Source organism: Schistocerca serialis, chromosome 4, assembly GCF_023864345.2.
Source record: "Schistocerca serialis cubense isolate TAMUIC-IGC-003099 chromosome 4, iqSchSeri2.2, whole genome shotgun sequence".
Taxonomy (NCBI): Eukaryota; Metazoa; Arthropoda; class Insecta; order Orthoptera; family Acrididae; genus Schistocerca; species Schistocerca serialis.
Genome location: NC_064641.1, coordinates 749,871,184 through 749,892,414, shown reverse-complemented (window position 1 = coordinate 749,892,414; position 21,231 = coordinate 749,871,184). Strand labels below are relative to the sequence as shown.

Sequence of the window (21,231 nt, the reverse complement as noted above, 5' to 3'; positions counted from 1 at the left end):
ACCAACGAGACCCCATATACTCATTGTCAAGAACCATCCAGCATTAAGGAGAGTGGCAGTAAAAAATCGCATGATATCAGTGGATGGAACCAGTAACCACTCGTCAGTTCCAAAGTGATAAAAGCAGGACGCTGTCTCTATGACTGTGGGTAGGGGTTTAAAAAGAGTTGGGTGCATTGGTCGTGGCGTTCCTTAGAGACCACAAATTTCTGCAGCCAATACTAAGAAGCGTTTGAGGTGGTGAAAAATGCGACGCCACTGCACAGTGATTTGGTGCGAAGGATCATTCTGCATCCGATGGATGGGTTTGGATATAGGAAATCCCTGGAGAACGTTACCTGTCAGCTTGTGTAGTGCGGACTCTGCAGAAGGTAAGATGATTTCTACCCGTTCGATTCGCCCATCACAAGTGGAAACAGTGATTGTTTACCAGGTGTAGAAGTATGAAAGCGGAATTTGGTCCAATCTGTTGTTTGAAACTGATAAACAATGTTTTATTCAAAATAACCTCCATTGCTATTTATAGATTTCTCCCACCTCTCCGGCAGACTATGAATGCCACGCAAAAAAAAAAAAAAAAAAAAAAAAGAAACAGTTCTTCTCTTGAAGCGAGCCGTTTTCGTACAATTTCATACCAACTGAAGCGTTGTTCAGCCAGCGCAATAGATGATAATCGGACGGAGCCAAGTCTGGAAGCCGCATGCCCCAGTATTTCCCAACGGAAGGCCTCAATGGTATCCCTGACCCGTTTTGCTGTGTGCGATGGGGCGATACCATTGAGCAATATGACTTTGTGTTACCTTTTTCCATATTCTGATCGTTTTCCACGTAATGCTCGGTTTAAATTGATGATTTGCTGTTGGTAGCGATCAGTGTTGACAGTTTCACCAGATTTTAGCGGCTGGTAATAGATGACACCCTTCTGATGCCACCAAACACAGAGCACTGTCTTCTTTTCAAAGCGATTTGGACGCCTTACTGAGGTATTTGTAAAAGTCGTCCTCAGAGCTCCGTCTCGCAATCTCCATACCCTCCGGATGTCCCTAAGGAACGCTCCATTGCAGCTGTTGCATGCGACAGCCGTGGCTCATTTACACTGAGGTGACAGAATTCATTAAATACAGGGAAGAATCATGGGGCTAAATTCTAGGGGGAAGCGAGGAGACGTACTGGAATATCTCCTTTCCTTCCCTTTTAATGTACGGGTACCAAGCGCTCCTAACGACCACTAGTACTGCTACTACTACTACTATTATTACCAAGACGACGGCCGGCCGCTGTGGTCGAGCGGTTCTAGGCGCTTCAGTCTGGAACCACCGGCAGACTATGAATGTCACGAAAAAAAAGAAAAAAAAAAAAGAAACAGTTCTTCTCTTGAAGCGAGCCGTTTTCGTACAATTTCATACCAACTGAAGCGTTGTTCAGCCAGAGCGTGTCCCAGTGGTGCAAATAGATGATAATCGGACGGAGCCAAGTCTGTAAGTCGCATGCCCTAGTATTTCCCAAAGGAAGGCCTCAATGGTATCCCTGACCCGTTTTGCTGTGTGTGATGGGGCGTTACCATTGAGCAATATGACTTTGTGTTACCTTTTTCCATATTCTGATCGTTTTCCACGTAATGCCCGGTTTAAATTGATCATTTGCTGTTAGTAGCGATCAGTGTTGACAGTTTCACCAGATTTTAGCGGCACGTAATAGATGACGCCCTTCTGATGCTACCAAACACAGAGCATTGTCTTCTTTTCAAAACGATTTGGTCTTGCAGTGGATCTCGATGGCTTACGACGCTTAGGATTCTCAAAATATATCCATTGTTCATCACCTGTCACTATTCGATGGAGAAACGACTTTCTATTGTGTCTCGCGAGCAGCATTTCACGAGTGGTCTTTCGATTTGCTTGTTGTCTTTCATTCAGTTCATGCCGAACCCATTTTCCCACATTCTGCAACTTTCCCATAGCTTTAAACCGAACAGAAACGGCTTTCTCCGTCACATTCAATTGGTCCACGAGTTCCTGTTGAGTTTAAGTATCATCTTCATCCCATAAGATCTGCAGTTCTTTGTCTTCGAACTTTTTCGGTGGTTTCCCCTGTTCGTAGTTTCTCACGTCAAAATCACCACTTTTGAATTTTTTGAACCACTCGGAACACTGTGTTTTCCCAAGAGCATCTTCGCCGAAAGTTTCGACAAGCAGTCAACGCGATTCTGCAGCAGTTTTCTTCAAATGACGACTAAAAACCAATGAAGTCAGCAAATCGTATTTCGTAAGCACAAAACTCGACATGTTTAAGGGATTGAAACAGATACCGATGTATGGAACTTCGTTTACTATTTGTTAACATTCGTCGTCGGCCGTTACAGGAAGCAGATGGCGCTGGAGATGCGGTCCCAAGGGCCGATTACTGATGGTTAGCACCATCTATAGGAAAATTACGGTTCCATACTATACCTGGTAAAAGCGCCTCTTAATTGGTGTAATCTTGGTTTCGCGGCCCCTACGGGAACGATACGTAGGGGTTCGTATTGCATTCCTACATTCCTGGCTTAATGACAGTTCCTCAGGCTTTTTAATTTTTTTATGCTGGATATTTAGCGTCTATCTTCCAGCGCAAAGAAAAAGCTTAGGACACAACAGATATTCACAATAAGGCGGTGCTTTCAGCTCTAAATATCAAACAGGTGGAGAAAGGTGATCTGCAAGACCGTGAACTCTTACGTTCTAATAATGTAAGAAAGGAAACAGGTATGGCATTAGGGGCGAGCATAGCGTTTATGTTAGCAGTGGGAAACACTCAAGACACACGGGCATAGGCAAAGGCATCGATGCACTTGCAAACAGGAAATGTGCTAAAACGAGAGAGTAGGATAATCCATGTACTAACCTCCCGACATTCGAATGTGTCGCATTCAGAAGGGTTGTATTTTGTGTCGTGATGTTCAGCGCAGCTGGAGACGCCTCCGTCGTTGTGATTGTGGCGTTGATCTCTCCTCCAACTGAGTTCAACTCTGGAAGGAAATCAAGCATTTTCGATTCAGAACATGTTCATAATGTTTCATAAGGGAGTACGAGCGTACATTCAAAGGACACTTATCATATTCACTGCGTGCACTTGAAAACAGGAATATTCTCGTCAAAATTTGTACTTCTGATGTTTCGCAGATTTCTTCGAGCTTGTAATTATTTGCTCTGAGGGAGATTGATTAAGCAGAAAAACCTATCCAGTGTGCCGCACGAGCTCTTTTCCTTCGTGACTCGAAATGCATGACACGTAGACCTACGATCTGCTGTGCACGAGATGGTTCGGCATGACGAACTGAAGCGGTGTTCAGCAGGAAGAGAGGGGACCGAAAATGTTAGCACAGCGAAGTTCTATGACCACAGATTCCCTCGTGCCCTGTCTGATAATACCAGGAAGAATGAAGAAAAATTTAAATTTGTCTCAATCATGAACCAGGTACGTGAGAATAAATTGTACGCTACATAAATAGTATAGTAACGGGTGTTCTGCACACTTTTCGAGCCGTATATGCGTACGTAAGCTTGGCATCGTCCCATATATACGTACCTGTGACGTCACACCCTAGTCTCACAGCCTTCCAGTAGCTTGGTAGCAGCCCAACGGGACTATGCACGTGCGATGCGCGCGCACACACACACACACACACACACACACACACACATATACACACACACGCACAGATGTATATTAGCGGGCGCCAGATTTGCAGTAGTATTAAGCAAGGAACTTTAAAGCGTGGAAATTTTTATCGAAGAAGTAGCGTACATACAAATTTCTACAAACATACAAGAAATGAAGAGCTGGTGGATTACTTATTTTCATATATTAACAAATAATAGCAGCTTCTCGAAGTTCTTCCTCTATTGTAATAATTTCATTCTCATGCGAGTTATTGACGGCTGTTTTTGAAGCAAGCAGGAAAATTAAACGTTCGACAATTTCGTTTGGGTTATTCCATTGAATGTAGTCAAAAAGTGATTTATTGGAGTAGCTCTTCCAGTCTTTAACGCCAACTTTTTTCTCCTTCTTCCTTATTTTCCTCTTTTCCAGGTACATAGCACATTCTTTTTCCCGCATGTATTTCACTTTCGATTTCCGCTGCTTTGTCACTTTTGTATTTGTCTCTTCGTCATTGTCTCTAGTGACTTCTTCGTCGTCACCGTCGTCGTCGTCGTCGTCGTCGTTTGCTGCAGAAGATGCCAGGGAGGTGTCATGTTTTGGAGACTGCAATCAACGGCTATATGATGCGGGTATCGTAGCCACTGTCTGCACTTACAGGTTTGAAGGGCAGGTAATGCTGCCTCATTGATTGCTTTGAGAATTCTGGCTTAATTTTTGGAGATCACGGGCGGTGTAATACATAGGCCTGATTTTGAACAGTCAATTGTTTAATCCCTTAGTTCCCGGATATCTTTAAATTCATTTAAATCATTTCCACCGCCTTCCACTGGCGAGTTTTCAGTCATCCTTCCACCTTCTGACGGATCGAATCTGATGCCACACATAGTGTAAGGGGTTCTATCTATTGGTTTATTAAAATATGAAGCTAACAGTCGACCTGCTGCAATCTCTGCTACGGGTGTGTATCGTGTCTTTTCACTTTTTTATCCTTTAACGTCGCACATATTGATGTTGCCGTCCCATGCAGCAGCATCAACAGCAGCAGCATCAACAGCAGCAGCAGGAGCGGTAGTGCTAATGTTTTCTTTTTTCGGAAATCGTCCTTTATTAAGAGAAATCAGTTCTCTTTGTGGCTGTGAAACGGGTCTAAATGTCTTCCCTAGAAACGATTTGATTTGAGCTTCTCTTTTATGAAGATCTAATAGTTTTCTTCGAATGTTCTGTCAAGTTATGATGACCTATATTTTAAGATTAATGTTTCTTTCTACAGGAGAATTCCGAAGCATGTTGTCATTGTCAACTGGTCAGTCACCGCCTGAACTGAACTTTTGTAACTGCCTCAATTTCTATAATCCGGTAGTTGAATTCTGAAGTGAACTACTTCCAATTACGCGATCGATTCATCTGAACTTGAATCTGACTCCCTTGCGCACAACAATCTCAGTGTTCATCGAAAGTTAGTGGGTGCTCCCATTCAGTTCAAAGACAATTGTTTCAATATCTGGGCTAATAGAGCGCAAAATGACTTCACCAACGTAGGATAATATATACATGTATTGACCACTGTGTAAAACGTAAGCCAGTTTCTTGGGATTTCCGGGAGGAATGCTGTCAGTTCTAAGAATGAACTGACAGCTTTTCAAAATATCCTTTCGTTTTCACATCTGAGTCTAAAATCGGCTCACGTGATAGGTTTGCTCTCAGCGTCTAAAACTCGTTCTGTTACATTAAGCAGGTCAAAAAACTCTTCTACCTTTACAGCCATAGAGACACGTATATTGCTTTTTAGCTCACTGAAGCTGCTAAGTTTATTTTACAGTTTTTGGAACAAAGATCAACATAATTTTTTATTACTGTGTCACTCCTTTGCGGCTTTGCCAACTCAGAATCGACTTTTTCTCTCACACGCTGCACAGAATTTTCAATCCTTCTTCGAGTGTCATCCACATATTTTTTCGAAGCTGCATCGTGATTAGTTGCGGGATCTGCTAATTTACCAATATTTTTACGTTTCTTGACCTTAAGTGAACCTTCAGTTACATCTAATGTGTTTCTTTTTACACCGCTTTGTCTACATAAGCTTTTGTGCAAGTGTCATGATTCTCAGTAGGATCATGAAAAACACTTAAACGTTTATTATTGAAATATACTTCTGTATCAGTGGCATATGTGGTTCAAAAGAAAGAAGCCATTTGCGGCAATAATTTTGCCAAGAGAGTATCAGTATAAGATTTTGTTTCAGAATTCTGGTATACTTTTCCTCTAGGCGGCAGGCCTTCACCATTCGTGTCCATTATTTCTGACATAACCGATGTACTTTACCGACAGGACCTGTAATAACGTCGGAGTATGAGTGTAATTTTGAATCCACATACTTTTTATTAGCAATGTCATTGCTGTAATGAGGATCTAGCACCAGCAACAGAGTGTTGCTGTTGCTGCTGCCGCTGATGTTCGATGATATTGCATTTGCAGAGGCTACAGCGATAACACTCTGTACTGGTTAAAGCTACCAAGTTAAATACAAATATAATTGTCAGAATTAACGGCCATTGTTTAAATCATCATCTTTGCTAGTAATGAGAAGTCATAGGTGTTCCCACTCCATGCTCGCCTACACATTTCAAGGAATTAATTGAATGTTATATCGGGATTAACATGATCACTGAATACATGCTTTAAATTACGCTCATCTTGCTTGAAGAGGGAAGTAACATTACTATTATCTCTGATTAACTGCTTCGGAATTTTACTGTTTATTTGACATATATAGAAGCTGTCTACACCATAATGAGGACCCACGGAAAAGTAAGATTTCGTGTGATCTTGTTTGTCACAAGCAATTTCATCAACGATAAAAACTGAAAGCGGGCATGCTTGATAGGGCGCAATTACATCTTCCTAACCGGAAACAGTAAAATACACAATATCACTTAGGGTCTTTAAGACTTCTTCGAGAAATTTTTACTCGTATTGTTGTTTTTAAGTTTGAGACCGTTTTATTAAATTAGAAGATTAACAACTTCATTTGTTTTTCCGCAGTTGGAAGGGCCTGCTAGTATACATCTAATCGTATCAGGAAATAGATCACCATGTCTACGATCTTGCTCTAACAGTCCATCTCTGCGTTCAGTAATAGGACTAATAGGAAGTCGAAGCACATGCTTCCTGAAGTCCATTTCAGTCATACTAAAAAGTCTTCCCGTCTTACAATTGCTAATATAAGAGAGCTTTCTAATTTAAAAGACGGGTCTTTAGTTAGCAACGAAGAAGTGTCACAACAACAACAACAACAACAAGAAAAAGAAAAAGAAGAGGAAGAAGAAGAAGGATGGTAGCTTCTTCTTAAGCCCATTATTAAGAAGTTACCTGTCGAATTTCATTTGTCCGGTTACTCGTACAGCGGTCCAGGGACAAAGTCAGAGGAACGGCTCAAAAGAGGTGACATTGGTATGAATCCATCAAATGAAGCGTGTAGAGAACGTGACATAGCGTACGCAGCTCACCCAGACAGTTTGCCTGACAGACATCAAACAGACCGAATTCTGGCTACAAAAGGATGGGGCTGAGTAAAAGCAAAAGATACCGCTTTGAAGGAGTAGTTAGCTGCTTCAGCTGTGACAGGTGCAATGAAAGCCAAATTTAAAAGGAGGATGGTAATTAAAAAAAAGGTTTAAAACAGCTGGTGGTGTACTGAATAATATAATTAAAGAAGTTCGAAGTGGTCTTAAGTATGCGAAGCCAGGCAGTAATCTGATGACAGTTTTGAAAGCCGCTCGTTAAACTGTTTCACAAATCGCACCGACGAAAGGCATGGAGAAATTACTCGATATAGAGCGAATATTACCCAATCCCAAAAAAAGGTGGAATAATACCTCTAATTCCAATATTTTCCGATTTATCGGCATTCACAGGACTAACGGGAGGTGTGGTTGGAATTGCTAAGGCTGTTAATGATGTGAAAAGTGATGGAAAGCAGTTAGATGAAGTGTTGAGGCTTCATAGTGTACTTGAGGCATTTGCTTTGCGTGAAGGGAAAGGTCTGAACTTAGATCCATACAGGAAAAATGGTTTCGGTCTGCACTTAACAGGTAGAAATGGAACGAGAAAAGAAATTCTCCATAAACAATCTTTCTACAAGACCACTTACCAACTTACACCACTACGCTAAAAAGCTTTCGATGTGTCTTTGTGAGAGATACTTCACCTTAAAGGCCTAAAACCTCTGAGAGTGCAGTTATTAATCTCAATACCAATGAGGAACCAGGTTCACACTTGGTAACTTCCAAAAAAAGGTTAATATTGTCTACAATTTCGATAGCATTGAAACTTTACCATCTCCTCCACAAATAGTAAGATATCTGAAAAACTGTATGATAAAATGTAACTACAATACCTTTCAGTCACTTAACAGCCAGAAAGGTGGTCATTTATGTTTAAAGTTTCTGAATTCTAAATAGAACAGCCACTCTTGTTGGACACTGTTGTCATCTAAAAATGAACATTGAATATGGCGTAATGTTAAGTCTGATGAGTAAAATTTCGCTTCCAACTGCTATCTTCAATCCTGTGTTAAATTTATCCCTACACGCTTACGAAATTGCTCTTCTGAACGTTTTCATATATAATTACATCCACAATGTTACATATGTAAATATAATTTCTACCTCGACAACTATACAGGGTGAGTCACCTAAAGTTACCACTGGATATATTTCGTAAACCACATCAAATACTGACGAACCGATCCCACAGGCCGAACGTGAGGAGAGGGGCTAGTGTAATTGTTTAATACAAACCATACAAAAATGCACGGAAGTATGTTTTTTAACACAAACCTACGTTTTTTTAAATGGAACCCCGTTAGTTTTGTTAGCACATCTGAATATATAAAGAAATACGTAATCAGTGCCGTTTGTTGCATTGTAAAATGTTAATTACATCCGGAGATATTGTAACCTAAAGTTGACGCTTGAAACCTTCGACGTTCAGTTGCGTGTTGTAACAAACACGGGCCACGGTCGGCGAGCAGCATCTGCAGGGACATATTTACGATGACGACCGTGTTTACGAGTGTGGCTGTAGTGCACTGTTGTGGTTTGGTGTAGCTGTCGCTGCGTCCGCATGTAGCGCTTGCTGCTATTGTTATTCTGCATTCGTCTCCGCACGCAGACCAACTGTAGTACGCCGTGTTACCAGACGTCTGTGATAGTGTAGTGTTGTAGGAACTGTGACCATGGTGTATTCGAACTCTGAAAAGGCGGGGATGATACTCATCTATGGCGAGTGTCGACGAAATGCAGCTGAAGCCTGCAGGGTGTATGTAGAACGGTACCTGGACAGAGAGCATCCAATGTGCCGCACATTGCAAAACATCTACCGCCAACTGTATGCAACAGGTATGGTCGTAGCACGCAAACGGGTCCGTAACAGGCCAATCACAAGAGAAGCGGGTGCAGTTGGTGTGTTACCTGCTGTTGCCATGAACCCACACATGAGTACACGGGACATTGCGAGAGCCGGTGGACTGAGTCAAAGTAGTGTCATGCGCATACTGCATCGTCGCCGCTCTCACCCGTTTCATGTGTCGCTACATCAGCAATTACATGGTGATGACTTTAATCATCGAGTGTAACTCTGTCAATGGGCATTAACAGAGAATGCGTTGCAGTTCTACCTGTTTACCGATGAAGCGGGTTTCACAACCCACGGGGCAGTGAATCTACGGAATATGCATTACTGGTCCGTGGACAATCCTCGCTGGCTCAGAGAGGTAGAGCGACAGCGACCGTGGACTGTAAATGTATGGTGCGGAATCACTGGCGACCACCTCATTGGTCTTCACTTCATTGCAGGGGCCCAAACAGCTGCAACATACATCGCGTTTCTACAGAATGATCTGCCAACGTTGCTCGAAAATGACCCACTGGAAACGCGTCGACGTATGTGGTATCAGCATGATGGTGCACCTGCAATTTCCGCAATTAACACTAGGCTGACCCTTGACAGGATGTTCGACGGGCGTTTCATAGGACGTGGAGGACGCATAAATTGGCCAGCCCGTTCTCCTGATCTTACACCTCTGGACTTCTTTCTGTGGGGTACGTTAAAGGAGAATGTGTACCGTGATGTGCCTACAACCCCAGAGGATATGAAACAACGTATTGTGGCAGCCTGCGGTGACATTACACCAGATGTACTGCGGCGTGTACGACATTCATTACGCCAGAGATTGCAATTGTGTGCAGCAAATGATGGCCACCACATTGAACATCTATTGGCCTGACATGTCGGGACACACTCTATTCCACTCCGTAATTGAAACGGAAACCACGTGTGTACGTGTACCTCACCCCTCATGGTAATGTACATGTGCGTCAGTGAAAAAGACCAATTAAAAGGTGTTAGCATGTGGACGTAATGTGCTGTTCCAGTCTCTTCTGTACCTAAGATCCATCACCGTTCCCTTTGGATCCCTACGTAATTCGGTTCCCTCCGATACACACGATCGAACAGCGGAGGAGTGGTACTCAAGCGTCAAATTTAGGTTACTATATCTCCGGATGTAATTAACATTTTACAATGCAACAAACGGCACTGATTACGTATTTGTTTATATGTTCAGATGTGCTAACAGAACTAACGGGGTTCCATTTAAAAAAACGTAGGTTTGTGTTAAAAAACATACTTCCGTGCATTTTTTTATGGTTTGTATTAACCAATTACACTAGCCCCTCTCCTCACGTTCGGTCTGCGGAATCGATTCGTCAGCATTTGATGTGGTTTACGAAATATATCTAGCGGTAATGTTAGGTGACTCACCCTGTATAGGTGATCTAGAAATTTTGGATAAAGTCATCCTGAAACATGGAACATACAAATTGCATGATATTTTTTCAACGTTATTAAGAGAAATTGATGCATACAACTTGAAAGTTGACAGTGATAGCTCGACGAGTAAGACAAATTATCAAGTACATTTACATATTATCTACAATAAAAAGTCACCGAGTCGATGCCAGATTAGGAATAATGTGACTATAGATTTTCATCTCCCTGACAACACAGGCTCAGTTTTAGGTTTCGCAGATACTGTAGTTGATAAAAATGTCTTGAAGTCGGCTGCACATCCAGTTAACATTCAAAGTGTTAATGTCTTCCTTGTTGACTGTAACATCTCCAGTGGCTCATTTCACAATGGGGAAACTATTTGCACATTACATCAGTTTGCACCGGCTGTACCACCATGATATAAGATTGTGGAAACGCCTAATTTGTCCATTTACGTGCCAATACTTGCAATATATGTTTTAGAATTCAGTGTAGCAATTAGAGATCAAGACGGAATTCCTGTCGATTTTGACGGGAAAAGAAATAACTTTTCGCTTGCATTTGAGGAGAATATGCTAAAAAAAGAAACGGAATGGGTATCGCAGACAAACAGGGTGCCTGCATAAACAAAGACACCAGATACCTTGACAGTGTTAGCAGTAACAACAATAAAAGCAAAGAAGAGGAAACTCTAGGCAATATGGTTCAAATGGCTCTGAGCACTATGGGACTCAACTGCTGAGGTCATTAGTCCCCCAGAACTTAGAACTACTTAAACCTAACTAACCTAAGGACATCACAAACATCCATGCCCGAGGCAGGATTCGAACCTGCGACCGTAGCGGTCTTGCGGTTCCAGACTGCAGCGCCTTTAACCGCACGGCCACTTCGGCCGGCCTCTAGGCAATAGAAAAATACTGTCATGACTGGGATATAGAGTAAAATAAATACTGAGACCTCCCTATGCAAGCTCTCAATCGAGTCTTTCGACTTTAATTGATCAAACAGGAGGAAACTAAGAAGAAGAGAGAGAAAAAATTATGAATATACGAGAAAAAATTCTCGTCGAAAACTCTGTTCCTCGTCTTCAGTATCATAAGCATAAAGCTTTTGGTCAACAGGCTTTTGCTCAGAACGATTTCATATCAATTGTTATACAAAATGAAAGCACTTACCTGCTGCCCTCTGAGAGTCAACTGTATATAGAAGGACGATTTGTCAACACAGAAGGGAAGGGGAAAGATACTGATAATGAGTTAACAAAAAACTCTGCACTTTATCTATTTTCGGGTATTCAACACCGTCTCAATAACTAAATTATCAACCATGTACTTAATCCAGAAATTGCAACGTTAATGAAAGGATATGTATCTTTTACACCAAGTGAAGAAAACGCATCACAAAATGCCGGATGTGGGACAAGAAGCGAAATGAAAGAGTTAGTCGAAGACGATGGACGTTTTAATTTTTGCATTCCGCTTAAAATGATTTGAAGCTTTGCAAGGTTAGCAAAAAGATTATTTTAGACGCTTGTCTTGAACTGGTACTGATTCGTAGTAGACAATGTATTAATTGTATTGTCTCAGATAAAGCAGATACCAAATAAAAAACGTAACTGGAGAAAATACTCTGGAAAATGCCACATGTAGAAGTTTATAAAAAGCAACAAATATCACTGTGGAACATCTTAAAAGGTGATACCTCACTGTGGTCTAATTGAAAGAATTGCGCCAGAAACCAGCTCATGGACATGGCAAATTAAATTTAATACAACTCTTGGAACAGCAAGTTATATGACATTGGCTTTTCATTCAGACCGAAATTCGATTACTACCAACTCTAGTTTATTCGACAAAATAATCATATCAGACTTGAACGTGTATTTAAATTCATCTAAATTCCCAGAGAAGAATTTTTCTGTCGATTTTGACACGAAGACTACTGCTCAAGCATTTGAAATGTATGCATATTTTCAGTCACTGTATTATAGAGAGAGTGGTTTAAGAAGACGAGGAAACCGACACATGAACTGTATCGAGTTCCAGAACTGTCCCATATTTTTCATTGACTGTTCACACCAAGACGAAACTCTGAAATTTTCCATCGTTAGCACGGAGATCGAAACAGAAACAAAAAAAAAAAGCATTTGCAAAAAATACAATAGCTTACTGCTTGGTCATTCATATTTCATTAATAACTCCATCAACCAATCAGGCTGCAAAGTGTACACAAACATAAAAGGAAGTGCTACAATCATTTCATCATTACCGTTCTTTATCGCCAAAGGAGAGGGGAAAAACAGAAGGTCATGAACAAAGTTATGATAATTAATGCCAATTCAGACGATCAATCAGTGAGAGTGTAAGTCGTAAATTTAAGTGCTGGAAGTGAATATCTACTACAAGTTCTGGACACAGAAGCCTCTTTCAGTGCACTGAACTCTTTCGTACAATCACTACTAAAAGAGAACAGTGACTGTAAAGCGCTACTGTTTTCACAAAACTTACTGTGCCCATTCGTCCTAAGTATCCTGCAACAAATTATTCCTGAAGATGTCAAAAAGCTCCTACTGGAAAACTATGGATTCGACTGTTGTGCTAGAAAGAAAGATGGAGTTACTACTATTGTGGCTGATTCTGACACTAACTTCTTATTCGTACGGATTAAATCGAAAAATGTTTGTAAACTACTTTTTGAAATTTATAAGAAACTTTTCGAATGTCAGCATGTGAATGCGGTGGACTGTTATTTGTTTCCTACACACTGTTACCCTCTATATGTGACATTTTACATGACTTTCGGAGATGGACACAAGTTCTTAAGAACGATGTTCTTATTTCTAAGTATCAGCATTGTTATAAGCATTATAACGTAAATGCACGTTGTCAGATTGATGGTCCACCTCCTACTAAAATGAACTGTAGAGGTGACAGAAACGAACTTTCTGATGAAACGAAACAAAATTAATGTAATACGTATTTTTATTTTCTCACAATAAATTAGTTCCAGATCACATCCTATGTTTATTTTGTTTCCATTCTCACTTAGTTACAAAGAATATACATAAATCAGTTACAAAACATATTTTTTGTTGTCACACATTATTTCAGTCAAAATCATAATAAATCAGTTACAAAGCACATTTAATGTTTTCCAGCAGTCAGAAATCAGACATTATCATTATCATTATCTTTTTTTAGGCGGTAGCGGCTTCAAAAAATTACTAGTTTTAACTGCAAGTGCAGATCGTGTATCATACTGAACTGGCAAGTCAGTGTTGTTTAATAGTGTGTACTACATGGCTTTTCGATTGCATAACATACTATGTGGCAGATTTAACATCTGAATTTTGTACACAGTTTCTGTAATCATCAATGGTCAACTTTTTAATGGAAGACTCCTTGACACCTTTCGCCCTACGCATTACACGTTGTCACTCAGGCTGGAGAGCGTACAGCTTAGCTCACAGACTGATAAATTCAGTTATGGGATCTCCATTTAATTCATCGTTCAATAATCCTGCCACCTTCTTATTCAGAAGTGGGATATTATATTTGTTATCTACAAGGTAGCCTGAAGTGTCAAACCATTTATGAACATCATTCTTGATATCTTCATAATTATTGGAAGTTTTAATATGATAAACTGAGCTGTCGGTTTTAGTGTAACACAGTTTCAGATGCTTTGCTGGAAGCTTGTTCTGTATGTATTTATAATGAAAATCTATGAGAAGAGTCTTTCATATATCTAAAACGGCCATTTCTACTGCTATTGGTTTATAAAACACAAAATTAACTTTATTTAGTTCAATACCAACTAAATTTTCGTTAAATATTACACTCCTTTTAAAATTAGGTTTAGCAATCAGTGCAGCCGCTCCAAACTTATCGCTCCAGCATTTTGCTAGTTTTGTATCTACCAGCTTTCTTGCATTTTGCTTTCTTTAGCCGAAAACACTTCATAAGTTTGAAGAATTTTTTTTCAAAATCATTGCCTGTACTCATACTTCCCGTGCGTTAGTGACAAGGTATTGTTTCATCCATGGCGCTTGCTTTAGTGACAGTATTATGTGAATACTTGTGTTGAAGGCAATGTTTTAAACTCCTGTAATGTATTACATAATTTTTCTTATCACACAAAGCAACTGTAGAGGCTATTAACATAGAGATAATTATATAGTTGATGACAATGATGATGAAGAAATTATGTTAAATCCAGGCCCTGTTTCTATTCTACTATTCAATGTGGAGACGTTCAAAACATTAACGAAAAGTAATGCACAGTAATGTGATTTAGTATAAATTTGCGATTAATAGACAAGTTAAACTTTTTGACATGTTCGCTCAAAAAGCGTACCTCGTACTTGAAATCGAAGAAACTCAAGATAATTACGAAATACTTTTCTGGTGATAACGAGTTTAATTTAATCAATCAAAAAGGTATATTCCCATATGAGTATGTGAGCAACGAATCTGTTTTCGTGGAGGACCACTTACCTCTGATTGAAAATTTTAAAAGTTTGTTAACATGTGGTAGAATTGTCACAGAATCTGATTACCAAAGCGCATGCCATGTATGGCATTTATTCAAACCCAAGACTCTATGGGAGTACTCTGATTTGTATTTGAAAATTGAAAGTGCTGCAGTTATCTGACGTCTCTTTAATAATTTTCACTACTTGTGAAAACGCTTGTTATCAAAAAATGGTAGTTCTAATTTGTCAGATTGTGGAACACTACAGGCACTGTAAAACGGGGTCTATATTTTATGTCGCAGCCAGCATGTGCCGCGCCTCTATACACACCTGGGAAATAACAATGGTCTCGGTGCTTCCTGACACCTTTCTGAAAGGGTTATTATGCAAATATTTGTATGTTATCTCACTAACAATGTCCATTACAATTCGTAAAGTCTCACTGTAGTGAAATATTAAAGAAACTGATCTGTGCTCTCTAAAAGATACAGCAAAAGTATCAGGTATTGTTGAAGATGCGAATGCAATATCTGAAGTGAATGCAAAAATAGTGCAGCTACTTGAGAAGGACTGCTTTAAGGAAGGGGAACATTTTACTGTCTTTGAAGTATATGATAAATAAGAGTGCATCTACCACACAGAATTATTTGTGAGCAAGTTTAATAATGTAGCTGACTACTATATCAAAGACATTCTATTTGTACTCTACAGAGTACCCTCTCATTATCCATTTTAGTGTCAGTTTGATTTTGTTAACGGCGCTACTTGTTTCAAAACGTGGCTAGAGGATGGAGACGTTTCATTTATTTATTCGAATTGTAACAATCTGTTGTCTGCAATAGACGACACTTCGGCAAGTGCTGGAAGAGAACAATGAGTGAACAGTCTCCAAAACGCATTAAATTAAATTTGGATCAGCGGGAAAACGGTGATCTGGAATGGGTTTCTGTAGAATTTGTTTTCAAGAATCGAATATATACGAGTGAAATAACAAAATCGGTTGGTTTCAAGGCTCCCAGATACTTCTTGCATGCCTGTTTCCCCGTCATTGACAACAGACTGCGAAATATCAAAAGGGCTCTTGTAATTAATTTTTTACTTGTCTGCAACTTTGTCCTGCCTAAGTCAGATGAAGTAAAAGAAATGGCATGAACGCGAAAAATCTTGATTTATTATCCTCCGAAATTAACAATGGTTGGTACTCAACTAGTGTTAAAGGCAGATAAAGAAACTGGAGGCTTTCCAAATGAGAGAATCCGGTTGGGCACTACGAGACATAGTAAAATAGCGAGTTGATGTTAATGAAAATCGAGGGTTTCATGCAGGGCAATACAGAAAAGATTCAAAAGTGATAGCAAATAAACAAGTAGTAATTAACGTTCGCTCAAAAGACAATGCCTCTTTTAAGTGGGCAGCTTCAGCTGGTTTGTACCCTGCAAATAAGAATGCAAAGTGTGCTTTTGTATATGTGTCACATACAAATAAATTAAACTTTGACAACATACTTTTTCCTACAAAGTTGAAACATATGCACATATTCGAAAAACAGACTAAAACATCTCTGTTAACGTTTATGGTATCGAGTATTCTGATTATGAGTGAATGGTCGTCAGTGACGGAGATGAAGACGGTGAGGAGAAGGGGAAAATACGGGGAAAAAAACAAAGTTGTTCCCCTGCATGTTACGAAGTACCATCATGAGAAACACGCAAATCTGTTACCGTTACTGGTCGAAAACACAGATATTTGCCATTTCTGTTATATAAAAAACTTGTCGAGGCTAGCAGATTATAGCATTACTGCTCGTACTAAGTCTATAGCTGTATGTCATCGCTGCCTCTGTTACTTTAGTTCCAAAGAAAAGTTAGAGGCACATTTGACCGAATGCGTAGGGGTTAAGCCAGTCAGCAGTATCATGCCTCAACAGTACCATGCCTAGTGGCAAGAAACAGTACGTAAAATTTAGCAACTTCAGCAACAAGCTAAGGGTACCTTTTATAATTTATGCTGACACGGAACGCATGCTAGAACCAGTCGCTACTTGTAGCCGTAGTAGTAATTCACACCAAGTACATTTACATACTCCATTCAGTATAGCCCATAGCTATAGCTACAACGATGAATATTCAGCGTTTAAACTGTACAGAGGTCGTGATTCCATGGAATGATTTACTCAACAGCTCTATGCAATGGCTGACATTGTCAGTGGCCCTTTAGCGCAAAATAAAGAGATTATTTTAAGCCTTGAGGAAGAATCAGCTTTTCTCTCTGCGAAACAGAAACGTTAGTGTTTGTGAAACTGTTTCAAAGTCAACGATGTCCATGCTGTTCAGTCTACCGCGATATATCGTAAGGACTTGCCCTGAGTTCAAAAATTGGAATTCGGTGAGAGCAGAGAACCACGCTGGCATACTTTGCAGTCCTTTTAAGTAGACGACAACTGCTGCTCCAGACTTGATGGTTGTACGAATGGAGCTAAAAATCGAGTACTTTTCTTCTTGTTCTAGCGTAGACAGCCGCCAAGCGCGGTTTGTATTGCCTCCCTCACCTAGGCATTTTAAGTTCTGTAATACAGAATGAGAAGCATCCCTGTTCTCTTTAGTTACACAACAAGCAGTCACTATACATGAAAAAATGTTTGACAATCAGCAGTAAATAATAAATGTTGAACTTACATTTTCTGAAGAGTTGCGTGTGTGTTGCTTTCCCATAGAAAAGACGGTGTCAGACGATGACGATGATGATGACAATGGCGACAATGACAGACACCACCCCCAGGAAAGGCGATGTTGATCCTGACAGAAAATCTCTGTCACTTGCAATAAAAGCAGAATATCCTTTTCCCGAACATTCTCGGAGAGAGAGAGAGAGAGAGAGAGAGAGAGAGAGAGAGAGAGAGAGAGAGACAAAGAAAGTGGGAGAGGTCCAACCTAACACCACTTCCTACTGCTATTGTTTTTGTTGTTCTTGCTGTAAAAGAAACAGACGTTGCAGACTCTCGGGTCGATGAATCAAAACAGAAACAGTCAGCTGCTGAGGAGAACACCTCAGAGCACTTTTTCCCCTCTGCTGTGTGTCTTGCAACTCCACAATGTCGCTCTGCACACGCGTGGTGTTTAAAGGAGAGACACTGGCAACGATCCCGCACGCACTGCAGGTTGCTTTTTTCGGCATACACTAAATAGCAAAAAATAAAAAAATAAAAAAAAATGCTACCACGCTTTTGAACGCATACAAATGCTTACGTTATGTTTTCCTTCGTCCTCCTCGTCTTCCAGAATGATGCTTGCAGTAGAAATACTGATGTGATAGTCATGTGGTGTGGTAGAGGGAGAGAACATTGACCGTGACACTCACCACCTTCCGCGTATACACAAAACACAGCTGGCACGCGTACGAGTGTTGTTATATCAGCTGTCCTCCGGCTGGCGTTGTCATTGCTATTACTGTTAATATCTGCTGGCTTCCTCCACATAGATCACGTTCTCACACACAGTTTAGCTTCTAGAGAAGTTCGAGAGGAAGAAGAATACTGTTTTCTGCATTGCAGTGGCTCTTCCAAAAAAAATTTCTTCTTCTTCCCTGTTTCGATGCTACTAGTTAGCCTTCCTGCTGTAGCAGAAGTGCTGTGATGTAACGAGGAAAAAAATTACACTCACACACAACACGTAAAACAAGATGCTTTTTAGAGAACTGCTTTCAGTCGACATTACGGCGCTGAGAAGCTTTTCGTTATTGTCGTCGCTGTAGAAGCAATCTTCTTGTCACCCATCAGGAACAGAAGTTTCTTGTCACATACACATACAATATCAAGCGTCTTATTTAGAACTGTACAATGATACCAGCCACGGTAGCAGTAAATAAGAAGATTGCATGATTTCACCGCTGACTTTTCTTTCTTTCTTTCTTTCTTTCTTTCTTTCTTCCCTCCCATGAATGAAGACAGCATTCGTAGATGCAAATAATTTTGTGCCTAAACAAGCAGTTGCTATCCTCGTAGACGGAAGGTATGTTATTGCAGAGGAATACGTCACTATCACTCAAGTTGTAGCCTTTAGTAGTCTATCAGAAATCACTCAGAAGATAAATCCGTGGCTAACACGTAATCATCACCACGAGCAGTGGAGAATGGACGGTCTGTCGTTACTGCGAGGAACACTTTGTGGAAGTTGTGCAAATGCAGCGATTTTATTATGGTGATTGGTCAAGGGATCACCAAGTTAGTACTGGATTGTAGCATGGAGGGTAAAAATAGTGGAGGGAGACTAAAAGATGAATACACTAAACAGATTTAGAAGGATGTAGGGTGCAGTATTTATTCGGAGATGAAGAGACTTGCACAGGATAGAGTAGCACGGAGAGCTGCATCAAACCCGTCTGGACCACAAAAACAACACGAGTCAAGAAAAAGTAGAATGGACATCTGCTTTACTGGGTGTGCATTGTGGTAGAGTAGTCTATAAGCAGTCTTTCGACTGTCCCTCACTGAAAACCCCGAAAAAAATCTTTCAGTATTCCTGAAGATCGACGTATGGCAGAGACTAACGTATTATGAGGTGGTACTTTGGGAATAAATAAAATTTCCTGTTAGAATATATGTGTGTTCTTTCATTTTCTTCTCCTTCTTCTTTTTTTCCCCGCACTCCACTCCATACAAGCAAACATTCTGTCATTGCAAAGGTATATTGTGTTCCGTAAGGAACAGGTTAACAAAAGAGCGTGATGCAAGCTGCCATTGCTGAAGAGGTTAATCGTCCTGCTCGCCGACTGTGTCCTAGGAGGGCAGTTATCACAAAAGGACTTCATGATCTTCAACAGACATACTTAGTTGACATGACTGCATATTCAGAATGGAATTCTGGAGGTAAATATTTATTAACAGTAACTGACTTTTATTAGAAATGCGCATGGGTTGCTGCTCTGAAGACTAAAACTGGTGTCACAATTGCAGGCGCACTTAATAATATATACACAAAATGCAAGCAGATCCCAGTGCATTTACAAACTGATCCAGGAAAAGAATTCTGCAGTTATATAAAGTTACTGCAGAATCTCAGAATTAATCATTACTCCACTTTTTGAAATTTGACAGCTTCCGTAGTCGAACGATTTAACAGAACTCTCAAAAGTCTTATGTTCAGGAAATATGCTGCTCAGGGTCCCTACAAATGGATCAACACTATGCAAGATATGGTCACACAGTATAATACATGAAACACAGAACGATTAAAATGTTGCCAGTCGACGTAACAGATAATATTGAACTATATGAAATAAAACCGTCATAATTGCTGAACGGTTTGCGTCAGGACGTTGAAACTACACAGTTGACCGCAGGGAACGATGGGAATTAGTGCGTTTGGTTTAGTGATGAAGCCATCTTTCATTTGGATGTGCTCGTCAATAAGCAAAACTGGCGCATTTGGGGGACTGAGAATCCGTATTTCGCGATCGAGAAGTCTCTTCACCCCCAACGTGTGACTGGTGTCCAATGTCCAGTCACAGAATAATCGGTGCGATATTCCTCGATGGCACGATGACTACCGAATCTCTGAACGATCCGTTTGATTCACACAAGTCGATCAAAGCGCCCATTACATTGTTTTAAATCCTTCAGAATATTAATCAAATCAAATCAAATACACGCAGTTTTCTGGGGGTCGATCTATGCATGAGTTCTCTATATGTCCATCTTTTTAGAGGCAGTTCGGGACTCTGCTGTTTGATAGACATCAAATAAAGATCTTTTAGTGGTCAAATTTCAACTTTACTTATTTGGCAACCAGTTGCAGCGTTGAAATTTCACGGCTGAAAGGTTTTTAATTTGACATGCTATATAATTAATTTTTACGCATTTAAATTTGTGAACTAAATATTGCTGATATTTGCAGATATTAAAATAATTCGTTTCAGAAGTGATGGCAGACATAATTATGGCTTTTGTCTACTAAAGCTGGGAGTAGAAGAAAGTACCTGAACTCGTCGAGTAGAGTGCGATGATCTCGTGCTTGGTCTCCTGAATGAGGACGTTGAGCCAGACGCAGACGTTGCATGCAATCATGTGCATCAGGCCGAACCTCATGGGCACGTGGTAGGTGCGAACTTTAAGTTGCTGAAACATAGACAGACCAACATCTTCGCATTGCCACTAAATGGTCATCGCGTATGGCGTTGATGAGTTAAAATATACTAAACAATTGTAGGAGATAGTATGTTCGCAAATGTACGCCAGAAATTAAAGCGAAGCGTAGCAAAAGCGCTGACAGTGTCAATGAAGGCAGGAA

At 40.3% G+C, this 21,231-nt stretch overlaps 1 protein-coding gene across 1 annotated transcript in view; it reads right to left on the bottom strand.

Annotated features, from left to right (window-relative positions):
- Nucleotides 1-21,231, bottom strand: part of LOC126473281 (proton channel OtopLc-like) — a 129,138-nt gene that overhangs the window by 51,950 nt on the left and 55,957 nt on the right. Inside the window, exons 6-7 of the mRNA XM_050100236.1 lie at nucleotides 20,921-21,059; nucleotides 2,884-3,007 (exon numbers count right to left, since the gene is read on the bottom strand). Of these exons, the coding sequence (XP_049956193.1) occupies nucleotides 2,884-3,007; nucleotides 20,921-21,059 (263 nt within the window). The remainder of the gene's footprint in view (nucleotides 1-2,883; nucleotides 3,008-20,920; nucleotides 21,060-21,231) is intronic.